Source organism: Melanerpes formicivorus, unplaced genomic scaffold, assembly GCF_026170545.1.
Source record: "Melanerpes formicivorus ecotype bairdi unplaced genomic scaffold, bMelFor1.0.p_v2 SCAF_39, whole genome shotgun sequence".
Classification (NCBI taxonomy): domain Eukaryota; kingdom Metazoa; phylum Chordata; class Aves; order Piciformes; family Picidae; genus Melanerpes; species Melanerpes formicivorus.
In genome coordinates this window covers 842647-870278 of record NW_027142391.1, presented here as the reverse complement: position 1 = coordinate 870278, position 27632 = coordinate 842647, and the positions used below count along the sequence as shown (strand labels likewise).

General features: G+C 68.0%; 3 protein-coding genes across 8 annotated transcripts; 1 reads left to right on the top strand and 2 right to left on the bottom strand.

Moving 5' to 3' along the window:
- Nucleotides 1–1176: 1176 nt before the first annotated feature.
- Nucleotides 1177–19333, bottom strand: CEP104 (centrosomal protein 104). Of its 6 annotated transcripts, none has more exons than XR_010989719.1 (22): nt 16991–17652; nt 15825–15998; nt 15061–15199; nt 14471–14536; nt 13603–13679; nt 13319–13487; nt 12184–12402; nt 11602–11865; nt 9538–9723; nt 8347–8514; nt 7746–7919; nt 7487–7663; nt 6671–6871; nt 6331–6447; nt 5802–5838; nt 5653–5725; nt 5286–5394; nt 3889–4027; nt 3133–3200; nt 2933–3023; nt 1818–2028; nt 1177–1787 (listed from the first exon to the last, which is right to left on the bottom strand). XR_010989719.1 is itself a non-coding variant. In XM_068158165.1 (22 exons), exons 2-22 carry the CDS (start codon nt 17101–17103, stop codon nt 1901–1903), a joined length of 2889 nt encoding a protein of 962 aa, XP_068014266.1. In that variant the 5' UTR covers nt 17104–17155; nt 19037–19333; the 3' UTR covers nt 1177–1900. The 6 variants fall into 6 exon arrangements, 5 of the variants coding, with proteins under 5 accessions (XP_068014266.1, XP_068014265.1, XP_068014267.1 ...); XM_068158165.1 differs by adding an exon at nt 19037–19333 and having other exon boundaries at nt 1177–2028; nt 16991–17155; XM_068158164.1 differs by having other exon boundaries at nt 1177–2028.
- An 80-nt stretch (nt 19334–19413) lies between these two features.
- On the top strand, nt 19414–23475 carry DFFB (DNA fragmentation factor subunit beta). Its single transcript, XM_068158162.1, is given in 8 exon segments — nt 19414–19542; nt 19929–20055; nt 20176–20270; nt 20272–20365; nt 21006–21085; nt 21251–21421; nt 21586–21686; nt 22736–23475. Coding segments are annotated over 8 exon segments (999 nt in total). The 5' UTR covers nt 19414–19428; the 3' UTR covers nt 22953–23475.
- An 82-nt stretch (nt 23476–23557) lies between these two features.
- Nucleotides 23558–27300, bottom strand: CUNH1orf174 (chromosome unknown C1orf174 homolog). The gene is made up of 3 exons (XM_068158163.1): nt 27074–27300; nt 25962–26462; nt 23558–24870 (listed from the first exon to the last, which is right to left on the bottom strand). Exons 1-3 carry the CDS (start codon nt 27284–27286, stop codon nt 24757–24759), a joined length of 828 nt encoding a protein of 275 aa, XP_068014264.1. The 5' UTR covers nt 27287–27300; the 3' UTR covers nt 23558–24756.
- Nucleotides 27301–27632: the final 332 nt, after the last annotated feature.

The following is a 27632-nucleotide window of genomic DNA, read 5'->3' as shown; positions in this document are numbered from 1 at the left end:
CACCGCCCCGGCCAGCCCCGCACCGCCCAGCGCCTGCCCGCACCGCCCCGGCCAGCCCCGCACCGCCCAGCGCCTGCCCGCACCACCCCGGCCAGCCCCGCACCGCCCCGGCCAGCCCCGCACCGCCCCGCGCCTGCCCCGCACCGCCCAGCGCCTGCCCGCACCGCCCCGCGCCTGCCCCGCACCGCCCCGGCCAGCCCCGCACCGCCCAGCGCCTGCCCGCACCGCCCCGGCCAGCCCCGCACCGCCCAGCGCCTGCCCCGCACCTGTGGGATCACAGCATGGGTCCAGCGGGGAGGCAGCTTCAGGGTCAGCTGGTTCCAACCCCCCTGCCCCTTTCTGCCACCCGAGGGTGCAGAGAGCCCTTCCCCAGCTGCCAGACAAGCCTATTGTCCTCAGAGGAACTCAGGCGGAGCACAGGAGAGACTTCTGCCCCTGAGCATGGCCAAAGCCCTGAGGGCTCAGCACCTTCTCTGCTCATCCCAGGCTTGGAACCACAAAACCTCTACCACTTGCTGTCCTGGGGCAGCAGAACTGCCCCTGGCCCCTGCAGCTGGGCTGAATCCCACAGGCTGAGCCTCTGGCTGCTCTCCAGCTGAATGGATGAAGACAACTCAGCTGACCACGGAGACAGAGGTCAGAGAGAGCCCAGGAGGCAGGGCCCAGAGCCTGCTCCTCCTCTCACCACCACAGCCTGGAGCTCTGCTCTCCAACTGTGCTCCCTCGGCAGCTCTGCTCCCCGAGGCCGTGCTCCAGGTGCCCTGGGACAGGAGCAGAGCTCACTGTGGGCTTCACCCCAGGCTTCCTTTTGCCCCAGCAGAAATCAGGGAGCAGCCCAGGGCGGCTCCAGCACTGCCAGTCCTGCTGCTGCTGCAGGCAGAGAGCCTTCTGCAGCCCCCACGCTTCTCCCTCTCCTCCCTTCTCAGCTGCTGCCAGCCCCAAAGCTTCTTGAGCAGGCTCTGGGTCCTGCAGCTGTGGTGGACACAGCCCTGGGACCAAGCAGTTCCACCCTGGAGAGCCACAGCAGGAATGCTGAGTGCTGCTCCATGCACACAGCTCCAGCCCTGCTGCCCTGCTCCTGGCAGCTGCTCAGGGGGGGGAGGTGGCAGCTGGGGGACCAGGAGCAGTGCAGAGCTGGGGGCAGAGGGGGCAGACAGAGCACACTGCAGCAGCACAACACCCAGCACAGCCTACATTTATTAGCTCAGGTTTTGCAGGGCCCCAACAGGAGCTTGGCCTTCACTTCCTTCCTGGGGCAGCTGCTAAAGCAGGGCTTGGATGGTTGCAGGAGCTGCAGCCACTCACAGCACCACTGCAGCCCAAAGGGGACTCTGGGGGTGCAGCTCAAGAGGGCTCACAAGGCACTTGGTGCCACTCTGGGTCACTGCTCCAGCCTGAGCTCCCCCTGGCCAGGGCCAGCCCTGCAGCTTCTTCCTGTGGTGCCAACTCCTGGGGCCTGGGAGCACTCTGGGGCCTGTTCCAGAGCTCATTCCTAACAGCACAGAGGGCAGGAGCCTGGGCACTGCTAACACAGAGGGCAGCAGCCTGGGCAGTGCTGCCCACAGCCAGCACAGGGCAGCAGCCTGGGCACTGCTAACACAGAGGGCAGCAGCCTGGGCAGTGCTGCCCACAGCCAGCACAGGGCAGCAGCCTGGGCACTGCTAACGCAGAGGGCAGCAGCCTGGGCAGTGCTGCCCACAGCCAGCACAGGGCAGCAGCCTGGGCACTGCTAACGCAGAGGGCAGCAGCCTGGGCAGTGCTGCCCACAGCCAGCACAGGGCAGCAGCCTGGGCACTGCTAACGCAGAGGGCAGCAGCCTGGGCAGTGCTGCCCACACAGCCAAGCAGAAAGGCTTCTAGGGGGTGCCCAAAGCAGCTTCCAGACTAAAGTACTTCTCCTGTCACTGCTGTGAGTAGGTTTTGGCAGTGCTTTTATTTGGGCTCCCTCTTGGGGCTGGGATCTTGCTTGCCAGAGGGGGAGGCTGAGCCTTTGGCCCTGCAGCAGCAGGCTTCCTCCCAGCTGCTCTGCCTGTGAGGAGGAAACGCAGCTCATCAGCACAGGCCCTGCTCTGCCTCCCATGCTGATCCTGGAGACACAAAGCCTGAGCAATGGATCCCAGAGCCTGAGGGCAGCCTGCAGAGAGACTTCCCATGAGGGGGTCTGGAGCCAGGGGGAAGGGTTTGGAAGCTGAGGCAGAGCAGGGTCAGAGTGGAGCTGAGGAAGAAGTTCTTCAGCAGGAGCTGAGGCTCTGGCACAGGGAGGCTGTGGCTGCCTCCTGCCTGGGGGTGCTCAGGGCCAGGCTGGGTGAGGCCTTGAGCAGCTGAGCCTAGCTGAGAGCTGTCCCTGCCCATGGAGGGGAGGTTGGAGGAGAGGAGCTCTGAGGTCCCTTCCAACCTGAGCCCTTCCATGACCTCATTCTGCCTCCAGGTCCCCTTCTGCCTGTGCCTCACAGCTGCAGGGGGCTGCTGCAAACCCAAGCACCTGACACCAGCACCACTTTCTCTCTGCTGGGGGAGAAGCTGCAGAGTCACAAGCTCTGCCAGGCTGCTGGCTCTGCACTGCAAGGGAAAGCAGCACACAGCACTAACAATTCACTCCAGCTCCTAATCAGCAGCAGATCAGCATCCCCTGGCTGGGCACCAAAAGCTGGGTCAGGCTCTGTGCTGTGTGTCAGCAGCAGGGAGCTTTCCAGAAGGTTACCTGCTGCTTGCTCTGCCCCTGCTCAGGCAGGGCACACAAAAAAGCCCTGAATTGGTTAAATCAGCAACTGTGCCTGTGGAGAGCCTGCTGCCTGCCTGTGCTGGGGGCTGCAGGAGCACCAGAACTCTCAGCCAGGGGCCACCAGGGCAGGGAGCAGCCTGGGTAAGGGCTGGAGAGGCAGCCTGGGGATGACAGAGCTCTCTTGGACAGGAAGACAACAGAGTTCTCTCACCAGGCTGCAGCAGCAGAGTTTTGTTCATCGGGGCCAGCCTGCGCTTGTTCATCCTGCAGCCATCCCTGCCCAGCAGGTGAGACCTCCAGGCCTGCAGCAGGGGGAGAAGCCATCAGAGAGCCCAGCAGCAGCCCAGGGCAGTTGTTGTCTGGGAGAGGACACAAAGGCAGCCTGGGGGCAGCCTGGGGGCAGAGCCTTACCTCCTCTCCTGGGGCAAAGTTGTCGTGGCACAGTGGGCAGTGGTTGGCCACAGCCTCTGGTTTGGCAGCTGGAGTGAGGAGAGGAGGAAGGTGAGAGGGGAAAAGGCAAGGCCACAAGAGAGGAGAAAACCCAGGCCCTGGCCAGGCCAGCTCTGCCCTCTCCTCATCAGCTGCCACAGCAGCCTCACCCTCACCCACCTAGACCCCAAGGAGCTTGACCCCCAGAGGCTTTCTGCTGCCTCCCTCCTCCTGCCCACAGGGAAGGGAAGGCTGCCAGGGGCTGGGGAGCTCAGGGCTAGGGCTCCCTGGGGAGCCACAGCAGACTCCTGACCCCCACCTAGCCAGGGGTGTGCTGCCTTCCAGAGACAGAGCCCTGCAGCCTCTGGGCCCTGCAGCCTCTGGGCCCTGCCTGTCCCTGCAGCCTCTGGGTCCCTGCAGCCTCTGGGTCCCTGCAGCCTCTGGGTCCCTGCAGCCGGCACTCACAGGCGCAGGCCCTGCTCTGGTGGGTGCCTGGGGAGCTGCTCCCTGGGAAGCCACAGCAGACTCCTGACCCCCACCTAGCCAGGGGTGTGCTGCCTTCCAGAGACAGAGCCCTGCAGCCTCTGGTCCCTGCCTGTCCCTGCAGCCTCTGGGTCGCTGCAGGCTCTGGGTCCCTGCAGGCTCTGGTCCCTGCCGGCTCTGGTCCCTGCCTGTCCCTGCCTGTCCCTGCCTGTCCCTGCAGGCTCTGGTCCCTGCCTGTCCCCAGCAGGCACTCACAGGCGCAGGCCCTGCTCCGGCGGTGCCTGGGCAGCTGCTCCCTGGGCAGGGCCTCCCCGCAGCGGGGGCAGCGCTGGAAGCTCTCCCTGTGCTCGCAGTCAGCCAGCAGGTGCTCTGTCAGGCCTGCAATCTCCACCACCTGCAACACAGGCAGCACCTCAGAGGCTCAGCCCAGGCAGCAGAGCAGTGCCAAGCCTGCTGAGGGGCTCTGCTCCAGCAGCAGCCAGGGCAGAGGACACTTCAGTGCAGTGCCTGAGCCAGGGCTGCCCTCGGCAGGGTCCCTGCCCAAGCCCACACAGCTCAGACTCATGGAGTGGGCTGGGCTGGGAGGGAGCTTCAAGCTCAGCCAGCTCCAGCCCCCTGCCCTGGGCAGGGACCCCTCCCCCCAGCCCAGGCTGCTGAGGGCCTCACCCAGCCTGGCCCTGAACACCCCCAGGCAGGGGACAGCCACAGCCTCCCTGGGCAGTTCCAGTGCCTCCCCACCCTCACCACCAAGAGCTTCTTCCTCCTCCCCAGGCCCAATCTGCCCTCCTCAAGCTGAGGGAGCTGTGTTTGGACTTCCCCTGCCTCAGTGCTCCATGTCTCAGAGCAGCCCCGAGCCCGGCAGAGCAGCCCGAGCCGAGCCGAGCCGAGCAGCCCCCGAGCCCGGCAGAGCAGCCCCGAGCCCGGCAGAGCAGCCCCGAGCCCGGCAGAGCAGCCTGAGCCCGGCAGAGCAGCCCCGAGCCCGGCAGAGCAGCCCCGAGCCCGGCAGAGCAGCCCCGAGCCTAACAGAGCAGCCCCGAGCCCGGCAGAGCAGCCCCGAGCCCGGCAGAGCAGCCCCGAGCCCGGCGGAGCAGCCCCGAGCCCGGCAGAGCAGCCCCGAGCCCGGCAGAGCAGCCCGAGCCGAGCAGAGCAGCCCGAGCCCGGCAGAGCAGCCCCGAGCCCGGCAGAGCAGCCCCGAGCCCGGCAGAGCAGCCCCGAGCCCGGCAGAGCAGCCCCGAGCCGAGCAGAGCAGCCCCGAGCCCGGCAGAGCAGCCCCGAGCCGAGCAGAGCAGCCCGAGCCCGGCAGAGCAGCCCCGAGCCGAGCAGAGCAGCCCGAGCCCGGCAGAGCAGCCCCGAGCCCGGCAGAGCAGCCCCGAGCCTAACAGAGCAGCCCCGAGCCCGGCAGAGCAGCCCCGAGCCCGGCAGAGCAGCCCCGAGCCGAGCAGAGCAGCCCCGAGCCCGGCAGAGCAGCCCCGAGCCGAGCAGAGCAGCCCCGAGCCCGGCAGAGCAGCCCCGAGCCCGGCAGAGCAGCCCCGAGCCCGGCAGAGCAGCCCGGGCCCGGCAGAGCAGCCCCGAGCCCGGCAGAGCAGCCCGGGCCCGGCAGAGCAGCCCGAGCCCGGCAGAGCAGCAGCTGCTGCTCCGGGTCCGTGCCTGACCTGCTTGCAGTGCTCACATCTGATCAGCATGGGGCAGTGCTTCCAGTAGTGCAGGTCCAGCCCCTCCTCCGTGAAGGACTCATCCCTCTCACCACAGAAGATGCACAAGCTGGGGGCAAAAAGCCACAGGCAAGAGAGGGAAAGGAGTGAGGAAACTTTGTGCTGCTGGAAACTGCCCTGGGGGAGAGCTGCACCTTGCTGCTGCTCCTTCCCTGCCCTGCCTGCTGCAGGGCAAATCCATCCAGCTGCCTGCTGCTAGCCCCAGCTCTGAGGGGCTGGCTTGGCTCTCCCTTGTCTCAGGGCTGCAGGTGTTGGCTTAGCTCTGCTGGGATGCTGTGAGGTGAGGAGGAAGTGCTCAGCTACTCACTTGTCCAGGTAACTGGCAGCAGAGGAGGGCTCCTCTGGCACCTCTGCTGCAGGCTGGGGGCTGGCCTGGTGCCCTGTGAAGAGCAAGCACTGAGCCCCAGGCACCCTGAGAGCCCTCTGCACTGCTCAGTGCTGCCTGGAGCTACCTACCTTGCTCCTCTGGCTTCTGCAAATCAAATCCTGGCTCCTGGGGGGAAAAAGCAAGAGGAGAGGGAGGTCAGAGGTCTGCTCAACGAGTGTGATGCTGGCCAGGGAGAGAGGAGGCTCTGAATCCTCTCTGCAGCTCCAAGCTTCCAGGCAGAGCCAATGCACTGCAGTGCTGCTGCTGCAGAGCTCTCAGGCAGCAGTCCCCTGGGAAGGCTTCCTGAGAATCCTCCCAAGGGTCAGGGACCAAACTGAAGAGCTGTGAGCACAGCCTGCTCCTGGGGCCCTGCCTGCAGCACAGCCTGCTCCTGGGGGCCCTGCCTGCTCCTGGGGGCCCTGCCTGCAGCACAGCCTGCTCCTGGGGGCCCTGCCTGCTCCTGGGGCCCTGCCTGCAGCACAGCCTGCTCCTGGGGGCCCTGCCAGTCCCTCTGCTCTGCCTGCAGGCAGGAGGTGTGGCATGGGGTCTGCATGGCTCTGGTGAGCCCCCAGTGCTCCTCCTGATCGAAGCCAAAGGGTGCAAAGTTCCCAGTCAAACCTTTCCAGCTTGAACTTCTGCTTGGATCTCCTTCAGAGCTGCCAGCTGACCTTGCAGAGCTTTGATCTCTTCCTTCTTCTGCCTCTCTGCCTCTTCTGTTGCTGCCTTTCTCTGTGCCTGTCAACCCCCACCCCAGTCACACAGAGAGGAGGCACTGCAGGGCTCAGCAGCACGGGCACAGGGCAGCACCCTGCTGGCTGGGGCAGTGCCACCTCCCTCCCCTCAGGCCCTCTGTGCTGCTCCAAGGGCAGCTCAGCCCCCTGCCCCGTGCCAGCCTGCAGCAGGGCTCCCTGGGGGGCAGCCTGTGCCCTGCCCCTGCCTGTGCCCTGCCCCTGCCTACCCTGAGCTCAGCTTCAGAGCCATCCATCCTGGAGAAGCCCTCCCAGAGGCTCCTGTAGAGCAGGCTCCTGGGGGTGCCTGCCTGGGCTGGGGGCAGGAGCTGCACCACAGCAGCTCTGTGCCTGCTGTACAGAGCCAGGATGATCCTCAGCGCCGCCTCCCGCACCGCCTGGGCCCTGTGCTCCGCAGCTCCTGTGGCAAACTGGACACAGCAGTTAGCCTCCCACAGCCTCTGCAGGGGCTCCCGGGCCAGGAGCTTCCCTGCAGGGGCAGGGGGCAGGCTGCAGGGGGCTGGGAGGGAGCCTCAGAGGGCACCTGGCCCCAGCCCCCCGGGGACACCAGCCAGAGCAGGCTGCCCTGGGGCACAGCCAGGCTGAGCCTGCAGGGATGAAGCCTCAGCCCTGGGCAGCCTGTGCCAGGGTCTCACCCCCTGCCTGGGCAGAGCCTCCTCCTGGTGTCCAGCCTAAATTCCCCCTGCTCCAGTCCCAAAGCCCTGCCTCTCACCCTGCCACCCCCAGCCCTTGCCCAGAGTCCCTCTCCAGCCCTCCTGGAGCCCTGCAGCTACTGGAAGCTGCTCTGAGCTCTCCCTGGAGCCTTCTCCTCCCCTGGCTGAGCAGCCCCAGCCCTCCCAGCCTGCCCCCAAGGCTCCAGGGAGGCTCCAGCCTCTGCTCCCCTCCTCACCATCTCCACACAGACACTCTCTGACCCAGTGACTCTCCCCCCCCATTTCCCTCTCCCCTCCCCAGAGGCTTCCCCAGCACCCCCAAGCCAGCTGAGCCCCAGAAGGAGCTGCACAGCTGCCCCCTCAGGCTCCTACCTTCATGACAGCGCTGAGGGTGAATCCTGAGCCCTCGGTGCCCAGCTGCCCCAGCAGGGTCTCCACCAGCTGCAGCTGGCTGAGGGCCAGCTGGGGAGGGCAGTGAGGCCGCAGGGGCTGCAGCAGCTGGGCTGGCACCAGCTGCAGGGGCTGCACCTCGGCACACAGGGCCATCTCCTGCAGGGCACAGGCAGTCAGGGGCTGCAGGGCTGCTGGGGGTGGGTGGGGAAGGGGCTGTGCCCCCCCGGGCAGCACCAACCCGGATGAAGGCAGCGGCCAGCAGGCGCAGGCGGGCCGAGGAGTCCCCGGTGCGGGAGAGCAGGGCGGGCAGGGCCCCCTCCACACACTGAGCAGTCTCCCCCTTCCCCAGCTTGTGCCTGGGGATGTACTGGGTGAGGAGCATCTTCAGCAGCTTCAGGGAGGCCTGGAAAACCTGGGGGACAACGGCAAGGCTGCCCAGGGCCCTGCTCCCAGCCGGGGCTGGCAGAGCTCTCCCCCAGCCCTGCAGCACAGCAGCAGCGAGCCCCAGCCCCCAGCAGGGCTGCAGGGACCTCTGGGGAGCATCCATCCCGGCCCCTGGCTGAGGCTGGGACACAGACAGCAGCCTGCCCGGGGCCCAGGTGGGGCTGGGGTCCCTGCAGCCCTCCCCAGTGGTGCCCAGGGGCCAGAGGCACAGGCTGGGGCAGAGCAGCTCCCAGGGGAACACAAGGGGCAAGCTGCTCACTGTGAGGGTGCTGAGCCCTGCAGCAGGCTGCCAGAGGGGCTGGGGGTCTCCTCTGGAGGGCTTCCAACCCCCCTGGCTGTGCTGCTGTGAGCCCTGCCCTGGCTGCTGCCCCCCAGCCCCCTGGGGGTGCACTCACCGAGGGCACCAAGTCCCTGCTGGCTCTCCTGGCCAGGAAGCTGGCAGCCCTCAGCATGCTCCTCAGCTCCTCCCTGGCAGTGCCCTGGGGCACCTCCAGCAGCCTCCTGTGCACAGCCAGCAGAGCCTCCTCCCTGCAGCTCCAGGCCCTGGAGTAGGCTCCTGCAACCTGAGCACAGGCACAGCGCCCCCCAGGGGCTGAGCCTGCAGCAGCACAGGGACAGCCCCAGAGAGCAGCAGCTGAGCCCCAGGGAGCAGCAGCTGAGCCCCAGGGAGCAGCAGCTGAGCCCCAGGGAGCAGCAGCTGAGCCCCAGGGCAGCAGCTGAGCCCCAGGGCAGCAGCTGAGCCCCAGAGAGCAGCAGCTGAGCCCCAGGGAGCAGCAGCTGAGCCCCAGGGAGCAGCAGCTGAGCCCCAGGGCAGCAGCAGCTGAGCCCCAGGGAGCAGCAGCTGAGCCCCAGAGAGCAGCAGCTGAGCCCCACAGCAGCAGCTGAGCCCCAGGGCAGCAGCAGCTGAGCCCCAGAGAGCAGCAGCTGAGCCCCAGAGAGCAGCAGCTGAGCCCCAGGGCAGCAGCTGAGCCCCAGGGAGCAGCAGCTGAGCCCCAGGGAGCAGCAGCTGAGCCCCAGAGAGCAGCAGCAGCTGAGCCCCAGAGAGCAGCAGCAGCTGAGCCCCAGGGCAGCAGCTGAGCCCCAGGGCAGCAGCTGAGCCCCAGGGCAGCAGCTGAGCCCCAGGGAGCAGCAGCAGCTGAGCCCCAGGGAGCAGCAGCAGCTGAGCCCCCAGAGAGCAGCAGCAGCTGAGCCCCAGAGAGCAGCAGCTGAGCCCCAGGGAGCAGCAGCTGAGCCCCAGGGAGCAGCAGCTGAGCCCCAGGGAGCAGCCCAGGGCTGGGCACAAGGGCACACCAAAGGTTCCTCTCCCTCCCAGCCCCTTCCCCTGGCAGGGGCAGCCCCCTGAGGCCCCCACCACACACTGCCTGCTCAGCATCTCACCAAGTGACCACCCCCAGAAGCTACAGCACCAGAGATGGAGACCAGCCCCAGAGCCCCAGGGGGAAGGGAAACCCTCTGCTGGCCCTGAGCTGGCAGAGCCTTTGCCCCCCCAGCCCCCAGCCCCTGAGCTGGCAGAGCCTTTGCCCCCCCAGCCCCAGAGCTGGCAGAGCTCTGCCCCCCAGCCCCAGCCCCCGAGCTGCTGCCCTTACCAAAGCCTCCCCGAACACCTCCACGGCGAGGCTGGCCTCCCTCAGAGCCTTCTCACTGAGTGGTTCTGGGATGCCTCTTGCTGGGGGGGCCCTGGGAGCCTCCTCAGCCCTCTCTGGCTCCAGCTGGGCCTGGGGCTGCTTGCAGAGGGCTGGCAGGGGTCTCTCATCGTAGGGCAGCAGCTCAGCCTGGCAGGGCAGAGAGCTTTGGCTGTCCAGGGGGGAAGCTGCTCCCTCCCTCGCTGGCTGCAGCCTCTCCTGCCCCCAGGGCAGCTGCTGGAGCTCCCCCAGGAGCTCTGGGGGGAGGTGGAGGCAGTGCCTGGGGAGAGCCTCTGCAGAGCCCCAGGGGAGAGCCTCTGCTGCTGCTGAGCCAGCAGGGCACGAGGCCTGCTCTGATCAACTGCTGAAAGGCAAACCCTGCTCAGGGAGAGCCTCAGCACCCACCCAGCCTGCCTGCCCAGCACCAATCCAGCCTGCCCAGCACCCAGACTGCCCAGCACCAATCCAGCCTGCCCAGCACCCAGCCTGCCCAGCACCCAGCCTGCCCAGCACCCACCCAGCCTGCCTGACCAGCACCAATCCATCCTGCCCCAGCACCCAGCCTGCCTGCCCAGCACCCACCCAGCCCCAGCACCCACCCAGCCCCAGCACCCAGCCTGCCTGACCAGCACCAATCCAGCCTGCCCAGCACCCAGCCTGCCCAGCACCCACCCAGCCTGACCAGCACCAATCCAGCCTGCCCAGCACCCACCCAGCCTGCCTGACCAGCACCAATCCAGCCTGACCAGCACCCAGCCTGCCCAGCACCCAGCCTGCCTGCCCAGCACCAATCCAGCCTGACCAGCACCCAGCCTGACCAGCACCCAGCCTGCCTGACCAGCACCAATCCAGCCTGCCCAGCACCCAGCCTGCCCAGCACCCAGCCTGCCTGCCCAGCACCAATCCAGCCTGACCAGCACCCAGCCTGCCCAGCACCAATCCAGCCTGCCCAGCACCCAGCCTGCCCAGCACCCAGCCTGCCCAGCACCCAGCCTGCCTGACCAGCACCAATCCAGCCCCAGCACCCACCCAGCCAGCCCAGCACCCAGCCTGCCCAGCACCCACCCAGCCTGCCCAGCACCCAGCCTGCCCAGCACCCAGCCTGCCTGCCCAGCACCCACCCAGCCTGACCAGCACCCACCCAGCCTGCCCAGCACCCAGCCAGCCCAGCACCCACCCAGCCTGCCCAGCACCCACCCAGCCTGCCCAGCACCCACCCAGCCTGACCAGCACCCAGCCTGCCCAACACCCACCCAGCCTGACCAGCACCCACCCAGCCTGCCCAGCACCCACCCAGCCTGCCCAGCACCCAGCCTGCCCCACAGCTGCAGCAGCAAACCCCAAGCTCAAGCTGGGCAGAGCCCTGCTGCCCTTCCTCTCCTCCCAGCACCCCAAAGGCCTCCCCCTGCCAGCACAGCCCAGCTGCCCCCCCTGCAGTGTCCCCCCCAGCCTGCTGCCCTGCAGCAGCTCTGCTGAGCCAGCCCTGGGGCAGGGGGTGCAGCTCCCACTGTGCCCCCAGGAGCCAGCCCCTGCCTGCCCCCCAGGAGCCAGCCCCTGCTGTGCCCCCAGGAACCAGCCCCTGCTGCCCCCCAGGAGCCAGCCCCTGCCTGCCCCCCAGGAGCCAGCCCCTGCTGTGCCCCCCAGGAGCCATCCCCTGCCAGTGCCCCCAGGAGCCATCCCCTGCTGTGCCCCCAGGAGCCATCCCCTGCCTGTGCCCCCAGGAGCCATCCCCTGCCTGTGCCCCCAGGAGCCATCCCCTGCCTGTGCCCCCAGGAGCCAGCCCCTGCCTGTGCCCCAGGAGCCATCCCCTGCCTGTGCCCCCCAGGAGCCAGCCCCTGCCTGCCTCTGCCCATCCAGCTGCTGCCAGCCAGGACAGTCCTCCCCTGCCCCCCAGTACTGCAGGGGCAAGGAAGAGCAATGGCAGTGCCAGGAGGAGCTCTGCTCAGCACCAGATCCCCCTGAGCCCTGAGCCCAGCCCCCAGGCCCTGTGCTGGAGGCCAGGCCCAGCAGCCCCTGCCCTGCACTCACCTCTGCCCTGGGGGCTGGGGGCTGAGCCCCAGGAGCAGCAGGGGATGGATGGGGAAGGGGCTGAGCAGCAGGGAGGGCAGCTGGCTGCTCCTCCAGCAGAGGCTCTGCTGCCCTGGGCTGCTCCCCTGGCTGCTCCTTGTGCTGCTCCCTGGGCTGCTCCCTGGGCTGCTCCCCGGGCTCAGCAGGGGGGCAGGGGGCAGCCGGGGGGCGCTGGGGGCTGCCAGGGCACATCTCAGGCTCCAGGGGCAGCTCAGCTTCGTCATCCTGAGGAAGGAAGGGGTTGAAAGGCAGGGGTGGGGCAGGGCCGGGCTGGGGTGGGGCAGGGCTGGGGCAGGGCTGGGTGAGCTCAGAGCAGGGCTGTGGGGCAGGGCTCTGAGCAGGGCTGTGGGGCAGAGTTCTGGGCAGAGCAGGGCTGTGGGGCAGGGCTCTGAGCAGGGCTGTGGGGCAGGGCTCTGAGCAGGGCTGTGGGGCAGGGCAGGGCAGGGCGAGCCCCACAGCTCCCTGCCGGGCCGGGGCACGGTGACTCTGCGCGGGGCAGCCCTGGGGCTGTGCGGTGCTGGGGGGCAGGAGGGCAGCACCCACCTGCAGCTCTGCATGCGGCAGGGGGGGCAGCTGCAGCTCTGCATGCGGCAGGGGGGGCAGCTGCAGCTCTGCATGCAGCAGGGGGTGCAGCTGCAGCTGCTGGTACACCTGCAGGCGGTAGGCCTCCATCTGCTGCTTCTTGCTCTGGGCCAGCTCGTAGTCCTCCCTCTCCACGGCGCGGCGCTTCTCCACCTCGTAGCGCCCCAGCCGCTCCCCCACCTGTGCAGGGCGCAGCTGCAGCCCCCCAGCCACCCCCAGCCACCCCCCGGGCTGCAGAGACCCCTCAGGACCCGGCCCAGCCCCCTGCCCAACTCCCCTGAGGCCATCAGACCACAGCAGCCTGTGCTGAGTGCTGGCAGCAGTGCCCTGGGCAGCCTCCTCCAGGGCCAGCAGAGGAATCCCTGCCCAGGCCCAGCCTAAACCTGCCCTGAGAGCCTCTGCCTCACACAGGGGGCAGCTGGCTCCCCCCTTCCCTTCCCCTTCCTTCTCCCTTCCCTTCCCCTTCCTTCTCCCTTCCCTTCCCCTTCCTTCTCCCTTCCCTTCCCCTTCCTTCTCCCTTCCCTTCCCCTTCCTTCTCCCTTCCCTTCCCCTTCCTTCTCCCTTCCCTTCCCCTTCCTTCTCCCTTCCCTTCCCCTTCCTTCTCCCTTCCCTTCCCCTTCCTTCTCCCTTCCCTTCCCCTTCCTTCTCCCTTCCCTTCCCCTTCCTTCTCCCTTCCCTTCCCCTTCCTTCTCCCTTCCCTTCCCCTTCCTTCTCCCTTCCCTTCCCCTTCCTTCTCCCTTCCCTTCCCCTTCCCTTCCCCTTCCCTTCCCTTTTCTCTTTTCCCTTCCCTTCCCCTTCCCTTCCCTTCTCCTTTCCCATTTCCCTTCCCTTTCCTTCTCCTTTCCCATTTCCCTTCCCTTTCCCCTTCCCCCCCCTTCCCTTCCCCTCCCCTTCCCTTCCCCTCCCCTCCCCCCCTGCTCCCCTCGACCCCTCCTGGCCCCAGCGCTCAGCAGCAGAGCTTCTGCTCCCTGCCTCCTGGAAGGAGCTCTTTGCTCCCCAAAGGAGTGCTGGGGAAGCCCCCTGGGCGCCGTGCCCGCCGCAGAGGGGGTGCCCTGCGGGCCCACGGCGGCTGGGGGGGCAGGAGGCCGGGCAGCACCTTCTGGAGGTCGGCCATGGCCTGCTTGAGCTGCTGGGCGCGGTGGAAGCGCTCGCGGCGCACGGCCTCGCGCTTGCGCCCCTCCAGCCGGCGGATCAGCCGCGCCACCTCGGGGTCCTGGTACATGTCGAAGGCCAGGTCGTCCAGGGGGGAGATGGAGTCACACTTCCTGGGGGGGCCAGAGGAAGCAGAGCGGCTTCCAGCCCGGCTGCGCGGCCGCCCGCCCACCCTGCGCGCCGGCAGGACCCCGGGGGGCAGGGAGCTGCGGCGCCCCCCAGCCTCACCCCAGGTAGGAGCCGTCCAGGGCAGGGTCCTCTGCTCTGCTGCCCAGGTACTGCTCCACCAGCTTCTCCCTGCAAGGCTGTGCCACAGCAGAGACAGCAACTGAGTGTGCACAGCCTGCATGGGGCTGGGGCCCCACAGGGCCTCTCCTGCCAGCCCGCTGCGGGGGGCAGGGCTGCGGGGGGCAGGGCTGCGGGGGGCAGGGCAGGGCTGCAGGCAGGGCAGGGCTGCGGGGGGCAGGGCTGCAGGCAGGGCAGGGCTGCGGGGGGCAGGGAGCAGGGCTGCAGGGGGGCAGGGCAGGGCTGCAGGCAGGGCAGGGCAGGGCTGCAGGCAGGGCAGGGCTGCAGGCAGGGCAGGGCAGGGCTGCAGGCAGGGCAGGGCTGCAGGCAGGGCAGGGCTGCGGGGGGCAGGGCTGCAGGGGGCAGGGCTGCAGGGGGCAGGGCTGCAGGGGGCAGGGCTGCAGGGAGCAGGGCTGCAGGGAGGGCAGGGCTGCAGGGAGGGCAGGGCTGCAGGGAGGGCAGGGCTGCGGGGGGCAGGGCTGCGGGGGGCAGGGCTGCGGGGGGCAGGGCTGCGGGGAGAGCTGCAGGCAGGGCAGGGCAGGGCTGCAGGCAGGGAGAGCTGCAGGCAGGGAGGGCAGGAGGCAGGGAGAGCTGCAGGCAGGGCAGGGCTGGAGCACAGTGGAGCCCTGGGGAGGCTGCAGATGGCACCACCCCAACTGATGATGTTGGATTTGGGGTAGCCAGGCATCAGCTCAGGGTTTGAGAGCTCTCTTGCCTCAGGAGAGCAGATCCCAAAACCACTGCCCAGGGCAGCTCTGCCCCAGCAGAGGGGCAGCAGGAAGCAGCAGAGCCAGGGGTGCTGTGCACTCACAGGGTGGTTGCTGCCATGGCTGCAGTCTGCTGGCTCACCAATGATGTTCACAGCCACAAGAGCAACCTGGGAGGGAGGGAGAGGAAAGGTGAGTGCAGGAGGTCAGTGCCTGGCCACAGCAAACTGCACCAAGACTCACAGGCTCTGTGCTCTCCAGGGAGGGGGCAGCACAGCCCCAGGTGCTAGAGGGACACCAGGCTGCAGTAAAAGCAGAGCAGCAGATGCAGAGCTCCCTGGGCAGCCACTTCTGCCCTGGGGTGCAAGTGAGGGGAGTCACTGCAGCACTGAGGCTGACTCTGGCTCTCTCTGCAGCAGCCTGGCTGCTCACCACCTCCACAGCAGCTCCCAGAGGCTGCCAGTAGGTGTAGGGAGCACCAAGCTGCTGCCAGGGGCAGCCCTTTGCCTGCAGTGCAACACCAGTGAGAGGCTCTGGGGGACCCTGCAGGCCCTTGGCCACTTTAAGGCCCTCAGAAAGCAACAAACCAACCCCAGCCCCAGGAGCTTGCAGCCAGCTCCCCCAGCAGGGCCCTGTGCCTGTGCTGTGCTGCTGGAGCAGCCTGCAGCCCCCCAGGCAGGGCCTCCTGGCTCACCTGGCCATAGAGGTTGTGTTTGTTGACATAGTTCTTGTGGAAGATCAGCTTCAGGTACTGGCCAACGGCATCCACGTAGACAGACTTCAGCTCCCGTGCCTCGAAGGCAGTCTTCTGGTTGTCTGAGAGGGGCACATAGCTGGGGGGCATGCAGGGAGTGAGGGGAGGGACAGAGCCAGCCCTGCCTCTGCTCCTCAGCCTGGGTGCAACTCTCCCCCAGGACTGAAACCCCCTCCCTGGGCAGCCTGCTGCAGTGCTCCAGCAGCCTCCTGGGGCTCACACCCAACCTCAGCCTGCTCTGCTCTCATCTCAAACCCTTGCCCCTGCTCCTGTCCCTGCAGGCCTTTGGGAGCAGTCCCTCTGCAGCCCTCCTGCAGCCCCCTGGGAGGCTGCTCCCAGCTCTGCCCAGAGCCTTCCCTTCCCCAGGCCGAACGCCCCCAGCTCCCTCAGCCTGTCCCCCCAGCAGCCCCCTGCTCGTGTTCCCAGCCCTGCTCTGGCCCCATGCCCTTGCTGTGCTGAGGGCTCCAGAGCTGGGTGCTGAGGGCTCCAGAGCTGGGTGCTGAGGGCTCCAGAGCTGGGTGCTGAGGGCTCCAGAGCTGGGTGCTGAGGGCTCCAGAGCTGGGTGCTGAGGGCTCCAGGAGCACCTTCAGCTCCGCTGCAGCCGTGGGCAGGCTCAGAGCCTTCGCTGCTGGCAGCGGTGCACAGAGCAGAGCCAAGGCCCTTCTGACTCAGGCAGGGAAACCATGCAGGGCTCCTGGACTCACCCCAGCCTGTGAAACCTCTCTGCCTGGTAGGGAGCAAAGCACTCAGGCAGGCTCTCACTGATGTAGAACTCGACTCTGCTGGAGATCATGTACTGGTGAGCCAGCAGCTGCAGCTTGCGGATCCGGCAGCGCTCTGCCAGCTGCAGGACGATCTCCTGGGGGTACTGGCACAGCCTGCAAGCACACACAGGCCTCAGCCAGCCTGCAGAGGGCATTCACCCCCAGCCCCAGCTGCCCTCAGGTGCTGCAGTCTAACTCAGCCTGACAGGGGGAAACCAAAGAGCAGAAACACTTTGGCTGCTCCCAGAAGCTGAAGTGCCTCCCACTGAGCCAGGATCCCAGCACTGAGCCAAGGCAGCTGCAGGCTCCAAGGCTGCAAAGAAGGCAAAGAGCTCCTTCTGCCCATCCCTGTACCCTTTAGGTGCTGCCTGCAGGACCCCAGCTCCTTCTGCCCATCCCTGTCCCCTTCAGGTGCTGCCTGCAGGACCCCAGCTCCTTCTGCCCATCCCTGTCCCCTTCAGGTGCTGCCTGCAGGACCCCAGCTCCTTCTGCCCATCCTTGTCCCCTTTAGGCAATGCCTGCAGGACCCCAGCTCCTTCTGCCCATCCCTGTCCCCTTCAGGTGCTGCCTGCAGGACCCCAGCTCCTCCTGCCCATCCCTGTCCCCTTCAGGTGCTGCCTGCAGGACCCCAGCTCCTCCTGCCCATCCCTGTCCCCTTTAGGTGCTGCCTGCAGGACCCCAGCTCCTTCTGCCCATCCTTGTCCCCTTTAGGCAATGCCTGCAGGACCCCAGCTCCTTCTGCCCATCCCTGTCCCCTTTAGGTGATGGCTGTAGGACCTCAGCTCCTTCCGCCCATCCTTGTCCCCTTCAGGTGCTGCCTGCAGGACCCCAGCTCCTTCTGCCCATCCCTGTCCCCTTCAGGTGCTGCCTGCAGGACCCCAGCTCCTCCTGCCCATCCCTGTCCCCTTTAGGTGTTGGCTGTAGGACCCCAGCTCCTTTCCTCCCCTTTCCCCCCCTCAGGTGATAACCCAGGTGGTTCTTCCCCCAGGATGAGGACTCCATGGGATTAAAACAACTCTGTTTACACCCAGTTGGGTCTGGGATGCTGCAGGCTCCTCGTGGCACATCTCCCACCCCCTCCCAGCCCCCCAGGGGCAGGGCAGTACCTGGGTGACCGCCATCCGTTGACTGTTGGTGCATGAACCATCAGCTCCTTGGCACTGAAGCCATCCTCATGTCCTGAGGAGCTAACAACTATGAAGCCAATCTTGTGTGGCATCCTGCAGGAGGCAGCTGGGCAGAGCAACAGCCTTCCAAGCTTGAGCTGACCCCTAGGAGGACAACCAAGGAGGACTGAAGGAAGTCTTGTGGCCCACTGCGTCCCCAGGTGGTGAAGACCAACCACAGAACTGAGTTGGAAGGGAGCTGCCATTCCCTGGAGCCTCAAGGATCATCCAGTCCCAAGCCTCCTCCCACGGGCAGGGGCAGCCCCTGCCAGCCCAGGCTGCGCAAGGCCCCATCCAGCCTGGCTGAAGTTCCTTCCGTTAACACTGGCACCACGGAGCACAGCAGACTGCCGAGCCGAGCCGCGGCACACTGCCAGGCTGAGCCACAACAGACTGCCGGGCTGAGCCGCAACAGACTGCCGGGCTGAGCCGCAACAGACTGCCGGGCCGAGCCGCGGCACACTGCCGGGCTGAGCCAGAACAGACTGCCCGGCTGAGCCAGAACAGACTGCCAGGCTGAGCCAGAACAGACTGCCAGGCTGAGCCACAACAGACTGCCGGGCCGAGCCGCAACAGACTGCCGGGCTGAGCCAGAACAGACTGCCCGGCTGAGCCAGAACAGACTGCCGGCTGAGCCACAACAGACTGCCGGGCTGAGCCGCAACAGACTGCCGGCTGAGCCAGAACAGACTGCCGGCTGAGCCACAACAGACTGCCGGCTGAGCCAGAACAGACTGCCGGCTGAGCCGCAACAGACTGCCGGCTGAGCCAGAACAGACTGCCCGGCTGAGCCAGAACAGACTGCCGGCTGAGCCGCAACAGACTGCCGGCTGAGCCAGAACAGACTGCCCGGCTGAGCCAGAACAGACTGCCGGCTGAGCCAGAACAGACTGCCGGCTGAGCCACAACAGACTGCCGGCTGAGCCACAACAGACTGCCAGGCTGAGCCGCAACAGACTGCCGGCTGAGCCACAACAGACTGCCGGGCTGAGCCGCAACAGACTGCCGGCTGAGCCACAACAGACTGCCCGGCTGAGCCGCAACAGACTGCCGGCTGAGCCAGAACAGACTGCCCGGCTGAGCCGCAACAGACTGCCGGCTGAGCCAGAACAGACTGCCGGCTGAGCCACAACAGACTGCCGGCTGAGCCAGAACAGACTGCCGGGCTGAGCCGCAGCACACTGTCCGGCTGAGCCGCAACAGACTGCCGGGCTGAGCCTTCTGCCAGTCCTGGGAACCGCAGTCATAGAACTGCCAGGGCTGGAAGGGGCCTCAAGGATCCTCCAGCCCCAAGCCCCTGCCACGGGCAGGGACTCCTCACACCGCATCAGGTCGCCCAGGGCCACATCCTCTGCGAGGTGAGGGCTTAGCTTGCCAAGAACGCCGTTAAACCTGCTTAAGACAAGGCTTAAAGAGAAGACTTCTGACAGCCTCCAGGAGCGAGCGGAGCGTCCCCCGCAGGAGTCAGCACCCGAGCGGGGAGCAGCCTACAGCCCGGGGCCGGCCGAGCAACACAGCCTGGGGCCGGCTGAGCCGAGCAGTACAGCCCGGGGCTGAGCCGAGCAGTACAGCCCGGGGCCGAGCCGAGCAGTACAGCCCGGGGCTGAGCCGAGCCGAGCAGTACAGCCCGGGGCCGAGCCGAGCAGTACAGCCCGGGGCTGAGCCGAGCCGAGCAGTACAGCCCGGGGCCGAGCCGAGCAGTACAGCCCGGGGCTGAGCCGAGCCGAGCAGTACAGCCCGGGGCCGAGCCGAGCACTACAGCCCGGGGCTGAGCCGAGCACTACAGCCCGGGGCCGAGCCGAGCACTACAGCCCGGGGCCGAGCCGAGCCGAGCAGTACAGCCCGGGGCCGAGCAGAGCAGTACAGCCCGGGGCCGAGCCGAGCAGTACAGCCCGGGGCCGAGCCGAGCAGTACAGCCCGGGGCTGAGCCGAGCCGAGCAGTACAGCCCGGGGCCGAGCCGAGCCTCTTCGCGCAGCGACACTCACCCAGGCTGGCAGAGGGCAGGGAGCCCACGGCGGGCAGCAGCGCCGAGGCTGCCGCGGTGCTGTCCCGGGGGGAGCTCTGCTCCCCCCCGCCCGGTCCCGGCCCCGCTCGCAGCGGCTGCAGGCCGGGGCCGGGGCCGCAGCAGCCAGCGGGCAGCAGGAGCCGCGGGCCGGGGCAGAGCCGCCCGAGGCGGGGGGCTGGCGGCGGGCGGGGAGGCTGAAGCGGCCGTGGGGAGGGGGAGCGGAGGGCAGGAGGGGAAGGGGCAGCGGCCGCGCCGGGAGCCCCGCTGGCTGCGCGCGGCCCCGCCGCCGGTCTCCTGGCAACGCCGCGCATGCCCGCACCGCCCCCAGCGCATGCGCGCTCCCGCCGCGGGACGGCGGCGCCCGGCGGGGCCATGGCGGAGCCGCTGCGGCCGTTCCGCTTGCGCGGCTGCGGCAGCGCGCAGAAGTACGGCGTGGCGGCCGGCAGCCTGCGCGGGCTGCTGCGCAAGGGATGCCGCCTGCTGCAGGTGCGCCCCGGCGGCGGCAGCGGGGCTGGGGACCGGGGACGGAGAGCAGGACCCGCGCCGGGACTAGCGAGCGGGACCGGGGACGGAGAGCAGGACCCGCGCCGGGACTAGCGAGCGGGACCGGGGACGGAGAGCAGGACCCGCGCCGGGACTAGCGAGCGGGACCGGGACGGGAGAGCAGGACCCGCGCCGGGACTAGCGAGCGGGACCGGGGACGGAGGGCAGGACCCGCACCGGGACTAGCGAGCGGGACCGGAGAGCAGGACCCGCGCCGGGACTAGCGAGCGGGACCGGGACGGGAGAGCAGGACCCGGAGCCGGACCTGAGAGCGGGGCGGGCGCCGCGGGCGCCGCGGGCTCGGGCGCCTCTCACTCGCCGCGGGGCAGCTTCCCTTGCCAGGCAGCCGCCTCTGCCTCTACGAGGACGGCACGGAGCTGACCGAGAGCTACTTCCGCACCCTGCCGCCGCAGACGGAGCTGGTGCTGCTGGGCCCCGGAGAGAGCTGGCGGGGCTGTGAGTGTGCCGGGCACGGGGGGACCGGGGAGGTAGAACCGGCGGCGGGGCGGCGGCCGGGCCCCGCGCGGCATTCCCGCCCGAGCTCAGCCGGTGCCTCCCGGTCCGCGCACGCCGCAGGTGCCAGCGACATCGAGCGGTTCCTGGCCGCCTTCTGCAGCCGCGGCGAGGCGGTGGTGGCGGCGGCGCGGAGGCTGCTGGCGGACGAGAGGGCACCCCCGCAGGCAGAAGCTGCTGGCGGACCTCATCCACAACCTGAGCGAAAACATCCTGGCCGAGGGCAGGGAGGAGGACAAGAGCTGGTTTGAAGGTGCGCCCGCGGGGAGCTGCCGGCAGGGACACTGCCCTGCCCCTGCGACGTGCCAGACAATGCCCCCAGTCCTCCCCACAAACCCCCAAGAGCCGCCCTGAGCCCCCGCAGTATTCCCTAGAGAATCCCCTCTTGCTCTACCCAAGATCCCTTCCCATGGACACAGATCTGCACTGACCCTCTAGGAGCCATTTCCTGCTGGGACTCTGCTCCTTTGCCCCTCTCAGCCAGCAAACTCTTCCTTGTGCTTTCCTACCCCTCCTTTGCAAGCTCCTCCTCCAAACTCTGTTTCCTTCACTGTTTCTCAGTGTGCCAATGACCCCGAAACGCTGCCCCCCCAGAAACGCTGCCCCCCCCCCCCTTCCCCCAGCAGCTGCTCTGCAGAGCTCGGGTTTGGAGTGCTGAGAGCAGAGTCCTCAGAGCAGGACAGGGAAGCTGGGCCAGAGGAGCAGCCTGAGCAGAGAGCCGGTGAGGAGCAGGGCTGAGCAGGCAGGGGGCAGGAGCGCAGCCCGGGCAGGGGGCAGGAGCGCAGCCCGGGCAGGGGGCAGGATCCTGCGCAGCCCGGGCAGGGGGCAGGAGCCTGCGCAGCCCGGGCAGGGGGCAGGAGCCTGCACGGCCCTGGCAGTGCCCCTTGCCCTAGGTGTGGAGTCTCGCTTCCGGAGCAAATCCAGCTACCTGCGCTACAGCTGCCAGAGCAGGATCCGCAGCTACCTGAAGGAGGTGAGGCCCTGCTCAGCACCTGCCCCTCCAGCCTCCCCCCGCAGCCCTCCTGTGCCCAGGGCTCTGCCAGACACCTCTGGCTGTGCTGCCTGTGGCACAGAGCTCCGGGCTGCTGCAGGCACCAGCAGTGACCTGGGTGGCTTCCTCCTCCTCCCCCCCTTGCAGGTGAGCAGTTTCCTGTGCCACGTCCCCCCCCGGGGAAGGGAGGCCTACAGGAGGGTGACTGAGCTGATGGCAGAGAGGCTGAAGGCTGCCAAGTACCACGGGGGCTACTTTGACAGGAGGGAGGAGGAGGAGGCTCGGCTCTGCACCGCCGAGGGGTGGTTCTCCTGCCAGGTGAGCTCAGGCTCCGCTCCCTGGCGCCAGAGGCAGGAAGCAGAGCCTGGGAGCTGGCACAGGGCAGTGTCCCAGCCTGTGGGAGCTCCTGGGCCGGCTGCTGGCAGCAGAGGGCTGGCAGGGGGTGGGGAGCAGCAGCCCCTCACAGGCAGCCTGTCCCCCAGGGCCCCTTCGACCGCCCTGCCTGCCCCAGCAGGCACTCCATCAACCCCTACAGCAACAAGGAGAGCAGGATCCTCTTCAGCACCTGGAACCTCGACCACATGTAGGTACAAGCTGCCCAGCTGGCCCCTCTGTGCCCCTCAGCCTGGGCAGGGGAGGGGCAGGCACTGAGCTCTGCCCCCAGCGCTGCTCTGCCCCCAGCAGCAGCCCAGCAGGGCTGCCCTCATCAGCTGCTCTGCTGCTCTCGGGGAGCCATCAGAGAGTGGCTCTGGTTGGAAGGGAGCTCAGAGCTCCTCTCCTCCAACCTCCCTGCCATGCCCAGGGACAGCTCTCAGCTGCACTCAGCTGCTCAGGGCCTCATCCAGCCTGGCCCTGAACACCCCCAGGCAGGAGGCAGCCACAGCCTCCCTGTGCCAGGCTCTCACCACCCTCACACTGAAGAACTTCTTCCCCAGCTCCACTCTGACCCTGCTCTGCCTCAGCTCCAAACCATTCCCCCTGGGCCTGGCTCCAGACCCCCTCAGGAGAAGTCTCTCTGCAGCCTTCCTGCAGGATCCCTTCAGCTCCTGGCAGCAGCTCTGAGGTCCCCCTGGAGCCTTCTTCAGGCTGCACAGCCCCAGCTCCCTCAGCCTGTGCTCAGGGCAGAGCTGCTCCAGCCCTGGGAGCATCCCTGTGGCCTCTGCCTCACTCTGGCAGCTCTGAGTCCTCCTGCTGGGGACCCCAGAACTGGGCTCAGTATTTGAGGTGGGGTCTGAGCCCAGGGGCAGAATCCTCTCTGCTGCCCACCCTGTGTGTGGGAGCAGCTCCTCCTCACCACCCTGATCTCCCTGGCAAAAGCCTCAGAGCCCAGGTGCAGGCCCTGTGCCCTCGTGGGGCAGACTGCTGGGGTCAGAGCCCTGAAGCAGTGGCGTGGGGCAGGGGGCCGGGCTGAGGCCGGTGCAGCAGCCCCAGGCTGGGGCAGGGGGCCGGGCAGGGGGCAGTGCAGCAGCCCCCGGCTGTGCTGGCAGCCCCAGGCTGGGGCAGGGCTGGGGCAGGGGGCGGTGCAGCAGCCCCAGGCTGGGGCAGGGGGCCGGGCAGGGGGCGGTGCAGCAGCCCCCGGCTGTGCTGGCAGCCCCAGGCTGTGCTGGCAGCGCTCTCCCCTCTCTCCTGCAGCATCGAGAAGCGGCGTGCTGTGGTCCCCCAGCTGGCAGAGGCTGTCACAACGCGGGACGGGAGGGAGGTGAACTGGGAGTACTTCTATCAGCTGCTGTTCACAGTGGAGAACCTGAAGCTTGTGCACATTGCTTGCCACAAGAAAACCAACCACAACCTCAGCTGTGACCAGGGCAGGATCTACAGAGCCAAGCAGCCCCGGCCCAAGCAGTGCTAGGGCTGCTGCTGGCCAGCTCACCTCACACTGCCCTCTCCCACCAGCTCCAGCTGACCCAAGAGGCCCTGGCAGAGGCCTGGCCAGGCTGCAGGCCCCCAGCAGATCCATTCAGGCAGTGCCTGACTCTGCTCCCCTGCTGCAGCTGTCCCCCAGCCCCACTGTGCTGCCAGAGGCTGGCACTGCCTGCTCCCTGGGGGCTCTCCCAGACCCAGGCCTCACCAAGCACAGAAGTGAAGCTCAGGACAGCTCAGAGCTCAGCTGAGGGCACTTGCAGCTTGCTGCTTCTCTGCACATCGACCCTCAGGGATTCCTTCTTTGGCTTATCCTTTCCTCTGTGCCTTCTGCAGGTAGCCAGGCAGGGACCCCAAGGCTGCTGGCTCTCCTCTGCCCAAGCCCTGCACCCCAGCAGGGAGAGCACAGCCAGGGCTTGGCTCTCCCCACCTTTGCTCTCAGCTCTCCCCCTGCACTGCCTCTCCCTCCAGACAGCCTCTTCAGCTGCAGTTTGCTAGGAGCAGACAAGCACTGGTGCTGCATCAATCATGTGGGGCTGCTGCTGCTGCAGCCCCTGCACAACACTTCCCTACCTCAGCTAGCAGAAGATCATCTGTACTTGATTCATTTTTAATGGCAGCTGACAGCCACCCAACTGCCAGGGACCAGCAGTGTGAAGGCTGAGAATAAAAGGGTTGCCACCACCTCTGTGTGTGTCTGAGGGCAGAGGTGCAGCAGGGCTTGGTCATGGATTGCAGCCTGGGGAGGGCAGAGTGAGACTGGAGAGGAGCAGCTCTGGGGCTGGGGCAGCTCTGGGGCTGGGGCAGCTCTGGGGCTGGGGCTGCAGCCAGGCCAGGGGCAGCACCCAGGCCAGGGGCAGCTCTGTGTTTATGGAACCAAGCTGGAAGCACACAGGAGGCTGCTGGCACTGGGGGAGGCCTCACAGCTGAGGTTCTGCTGACAGCATCACCACACTTGGCCACCAACTGCAAGTCAGCACTGTGCACAGCCCTGAGAGCAGGCTGTGTGAAAGCAGAGCTGCTAGAAAGGGCTGGGGGCAGGGGCTGCCCCAGGCTGGAGCTGCCCTGCACACCAGGAACATGCCACTAAAGGATGAGACCTTTGGCTTCTTTGCCCTGTGCTGCAGGGCTGGGAGTGAAAGGGAGCCAGGAGAGCTCAGTGACACCAACACTGCCTCAGTGGAGGGGAACTGGGAGTGCACTTCCATGTCATCCATGCACGAGGTGTTTGCCTCACCACTCTGGGAGGCTCTGGCTGCAGGCTGCAAGATCTCCTTAACCCATCTGCTGCTGACATCTTCTCTTCCCAGAGCTGCACAGAACCATTTATAGCCCCCCAGAGCTGGGTGCTGCCTGCACCACCATCCCACAGACACTCTTAGCACAGCCAGCAGGGTGAGCCCAGAGCTGCTGGAGGCAGCTGAGGGTGCTCCCTGCTGCTCCCTGAGCACCCCTCAGGGCTGGGAGCAGTGGGGCTGCAGGGGGCAGGTCAGGGTGGGACATGCTGGGGGGGAGAACCACTCTGCAGCAGGGCCTGTGCCATGGAGAGGAGACCTGAGCCCTGGGGCAGGCTCTAACACTTTGGGGGTGCTGGGCAGGGGCTACAGGGAGGGTGGGGAGGCCCTGGCAGAGGCTGCCCAGGGAGGCTGTGGCTGTGCCCTCCCTGGAGCTGTTCCAGGCCAGAGAAAACCCAAACTGCCTCGGAGCAGGCAGGCAGACACCTCCTGTGGTGCCCCTGGCAGCCAGCCCCTGGGCTTGCACAGGGAGAAGGTTTAGGCTTTTACAGTTTGTTGTTAGACAACATCCTCTTCCTCCTCCTCCTCCTCCTCCTCCTTTGCAATGATATGGAGCTTCCTGAACTCCCTCCTGCTCATCAGTGTGCTTGGGGGAGCAGCTGCTGGCAGATCCTTCAAGAGAAAGACAAAGCCATGAAGCAGAGTCTGCTGCAGCAAGGGGCAGACCTCCTACCCCTCCAACAGCTCCCAGCCTTCCACACCTGACAGCCAGGCAGCAGCACAGCTCCTGCCAGCCCCAGCAGAGCTCTGGGGGAGGCTGCCTGGCCCCTGGCCAAAGCAAGGGCTGGCACTCACAGAGCCACAGAATGGAAGGGGCTGAAGGGACCTCCAGAGGGCATCCAGGGCAGGGCACACAGGGGCACAGCCAGGTGGATGCCTCCAGAGGGGGAAACTCCACCACCTCTCTGGGCAGCCTGCTCCCTCTGCATGCCTGAGAAGGCTCAGAGGGTGCTGTGCTCCACAAGCAAATCCTCCCTGCTCCAACTGCACACCAGCTGTGAGCCCTGCCCAGCACCAGCCTCCATGAGGCACCCTGCAGACACTGCAGGTCAGCTCTGAGGTCCCCCTGGAGTCTCCCCCAGGCTGCACAGCCCCAGCTCCCTCAGCCTGGGCTCCCAGCAGAGCTGCTCCAGCCCTGGGAGCATCTCTGGGGCCTCCCCTGGGCTCTCTCCAGCAGCTCTGAGTCCTTCTGCTGGGCACAGCAGAGCTGGAGGCAGGGCTGGAGGTGAGGTCTGAGCAGAGCCCAGGGGCAGAATCCCCTCTGCTGCCCTCTGCCCACCCTGCCCTGGCTGCAGCCAGCACACAGCTGAAATTAACTTGCCTTAATTAACTTAATCTCTGAGCCAAGCCATTCTATCTGGGGCAGGGAGGCATGCCTCTGGATGCCTGCCAACACTGGGCAGGTTTGAGGCCAGGCTGCTGCTGGAGATGCAGGACTGCAGGGGGCCAGAGCTGAGGGCAGGGCCAGCCTGGCACCTCCTCAGCTGCACATCCCCAGGGGCCAGAGCTGAGGGCAGAGCCAGCCTGGCACCTCCTCAGCTGCAGATCCCCAGGGGCCAGAGCTGAGGGCAGGGCCAGCCTGGCACCTCCTTACCTGCACATCCCCAGGGGCAGAGCTGAGGGCAGAGCCAGCCTGGCACCTCCTCAGCTGCAGATCCCCAGGGGGCAGAGCTGAGGGCAGGGCCAGCCTGGCACCTCCTTACCTGCAGCAGCTGCAGGTCTCCGAAGAAGCGAGCCACAGGCATGGGCTGGTTGCTGTCCTCGTTCAGCAGGGCACTGCTCTGCAGCTCCAGCAGGCTCCTGGGCACGTCTGTGTCCCCCAGGCTGGACTCCTCGGAGAGCAGGCTCTGGCAGCTCCTCTCCTCCTCGCTGCAGAGCTGCAGGGGGTCCTCACTGCCTGCTTCTGCCGGAGCACTGCTGCCTTGCACTGCCCCTGGCTCCGGGGCAGCATCCTCTTGCTTCTGCCCTGTGCCTTCACTCAGCCCTGCGATGCTTTCACCTTCTCCCTGCTGAATTAAGCTGAGATCCCCTGGGTCTTCTGAACGCTGGTCCCCATCAGATGGCTGAGGAGCTTCCCCCAGCCCAGCAGGGCTTTCACCTCCACCTCCCAGCTCTTCTGCTTCCAGCTCTGGATTAGCTGGAGCAGGTTCTTCACTCTTGAGCCTCTTCGAGGGCCGTTTGCCAGCTGCTCTGCGGGAGGAGCACTGCGGGGGGAACATACACAGGTGTTAACAAACATTGCTAAAGCTTGCTAAAGAAGGACAAAACCTCCGCAGCTCTCCGACTGCGAGGCTGGACGTGGAGCCCGGGGGCTGCACCGAACGAGCAGCAGCCGGAGCCAAAGGCTAAGCAAAGCGACCGCCAGGAGGGGGGAAAGGAAGGCGAGGAGGCGGAGAGGGCTCCCGGCAGCAGCGGCAGCACCAAGCCTGCGCTCGGAGCGCAGCGCAGCGCAGCTCAGCGCAGCTCCCCCCGGCTCCGCTCCGCGCCCGGCTCCCCCCTCCCCGCGCCCGGCTCCCCGCTCCCCGCGCCCGGCTCCACCCTCCCCGCGCCCGGCTCCCCGCTCCCCGCGCCCGGCTCCACCCTCCCCGCGCCCGGCTCCCCGCTCCTCGCGCCCGGCTCCCCGCTCCTCGCGCCCGGCTCCCCCCCCGCGCCCGGCTCCGCTCCGCGCAGCTCCCCGCGGGGATGCCGCAGCCGCGGCCCGGGAGCGGCTCCGCCGCGCAGCGCTGCCGGCCGGCTCCGACGTGCTGACCCCGGTGCTCAGCGCCCAGCCGCTCCCAGCCGCCGCTCCCGCCCGGCGCCGCCGCAGCCCTCCTACCGCTCGCTGCGTGCCGGGGCCGCCCCGCTGCTGGCGCCGTGCCGCGGGCTCGGCGGGGCCGGGCTGCGGCCGCTCCCCCTCCGGCAGTGCCTTCGCGGCGCGCCCGGGAGCCTGCCGCCGCTCCGGGAACGCCTGGCCGCGGCTGTCGGTGCGGCCCCAGCCCAGCGCCCCGGCCCCGGTGCGCGGCCGCCGCGCAGCTCCGCCCGCCGCCATCTTGGGCAGCGCGCCCGGCCCGTGGCGCCATCTTGTGGAGCCTCCCGCCGGAGGCGCGGCCGCGCCCCGCCCCCGCCTGGCCCCGCCCTCACCTGCGCCCCCCGGAGCCCGGCACCCACCCAGAGCCTGGCCCCGCCCTCACCTGGCCCCGCCCTCACCTGCGCCCCCCCGGTGCCCGGCACCCCGCCGCATCCCGGCACCCCCCCCCGAGCCCGGCACTCCCCCCCGAGCCCGGCACCCCCCGGAGCCAGACCCCGGGCGAAGCTCGTTGGGGCGAAGCTCGTTGGGGCGAAGCTCGCTGGGGCGAAGCTCGCTGGGGCGAAGCTCGTTGGCTTTCCTGGCCTGC

Bases quoted from the DNA above. Each gene is read 5' to 3' on its own strand.
- CEP104 (XM_068158164.1), bottom strand. From the start codon at position 17,256: ATGGCAGCTCCCTTCCAACTCAGTTCTGTGGTTGGTCTTCACCACCTG. The intron at 11,866-12,183 runs GTGGGTGCTGCC...TTCCTTCCTCAG, and splicing joins TGCCGCATGCAGAGCTGCAG to GATGACGAAGCTGAGCTGCC. The intron at 7,920-8,346 runs GTGAGTGCACCC...GTTGTCCCCCAG, and splicing joins GCAGGGACTTGGTGCCCTCG to GTTTTCCAGGCCTCCCTGAA.
- CUNH1orf174 (XM_068158163.1), bottom strand. From the start codon at position 27,286: ATGGCGGCGGGCGGAGCTGCGCGGCGGCCGCGCACCGGGGCCGGGGCG. The intron at 26,463-27,073 runs GTAGGAGGGCTG...TTCCCCCCGCAG, and splicing joins GCCCCGGCACGCAGCGAGCG to TGCTCCTCCCGCAGAGCAGC. The intron at 24,871-25,961 runs GTAAGGAGGTGC...TTTCTCTTGAAG, and splicing joins GAGACCTGCAGCTGCTGCAG to GATCTGCCAGCAGCTGCTCC.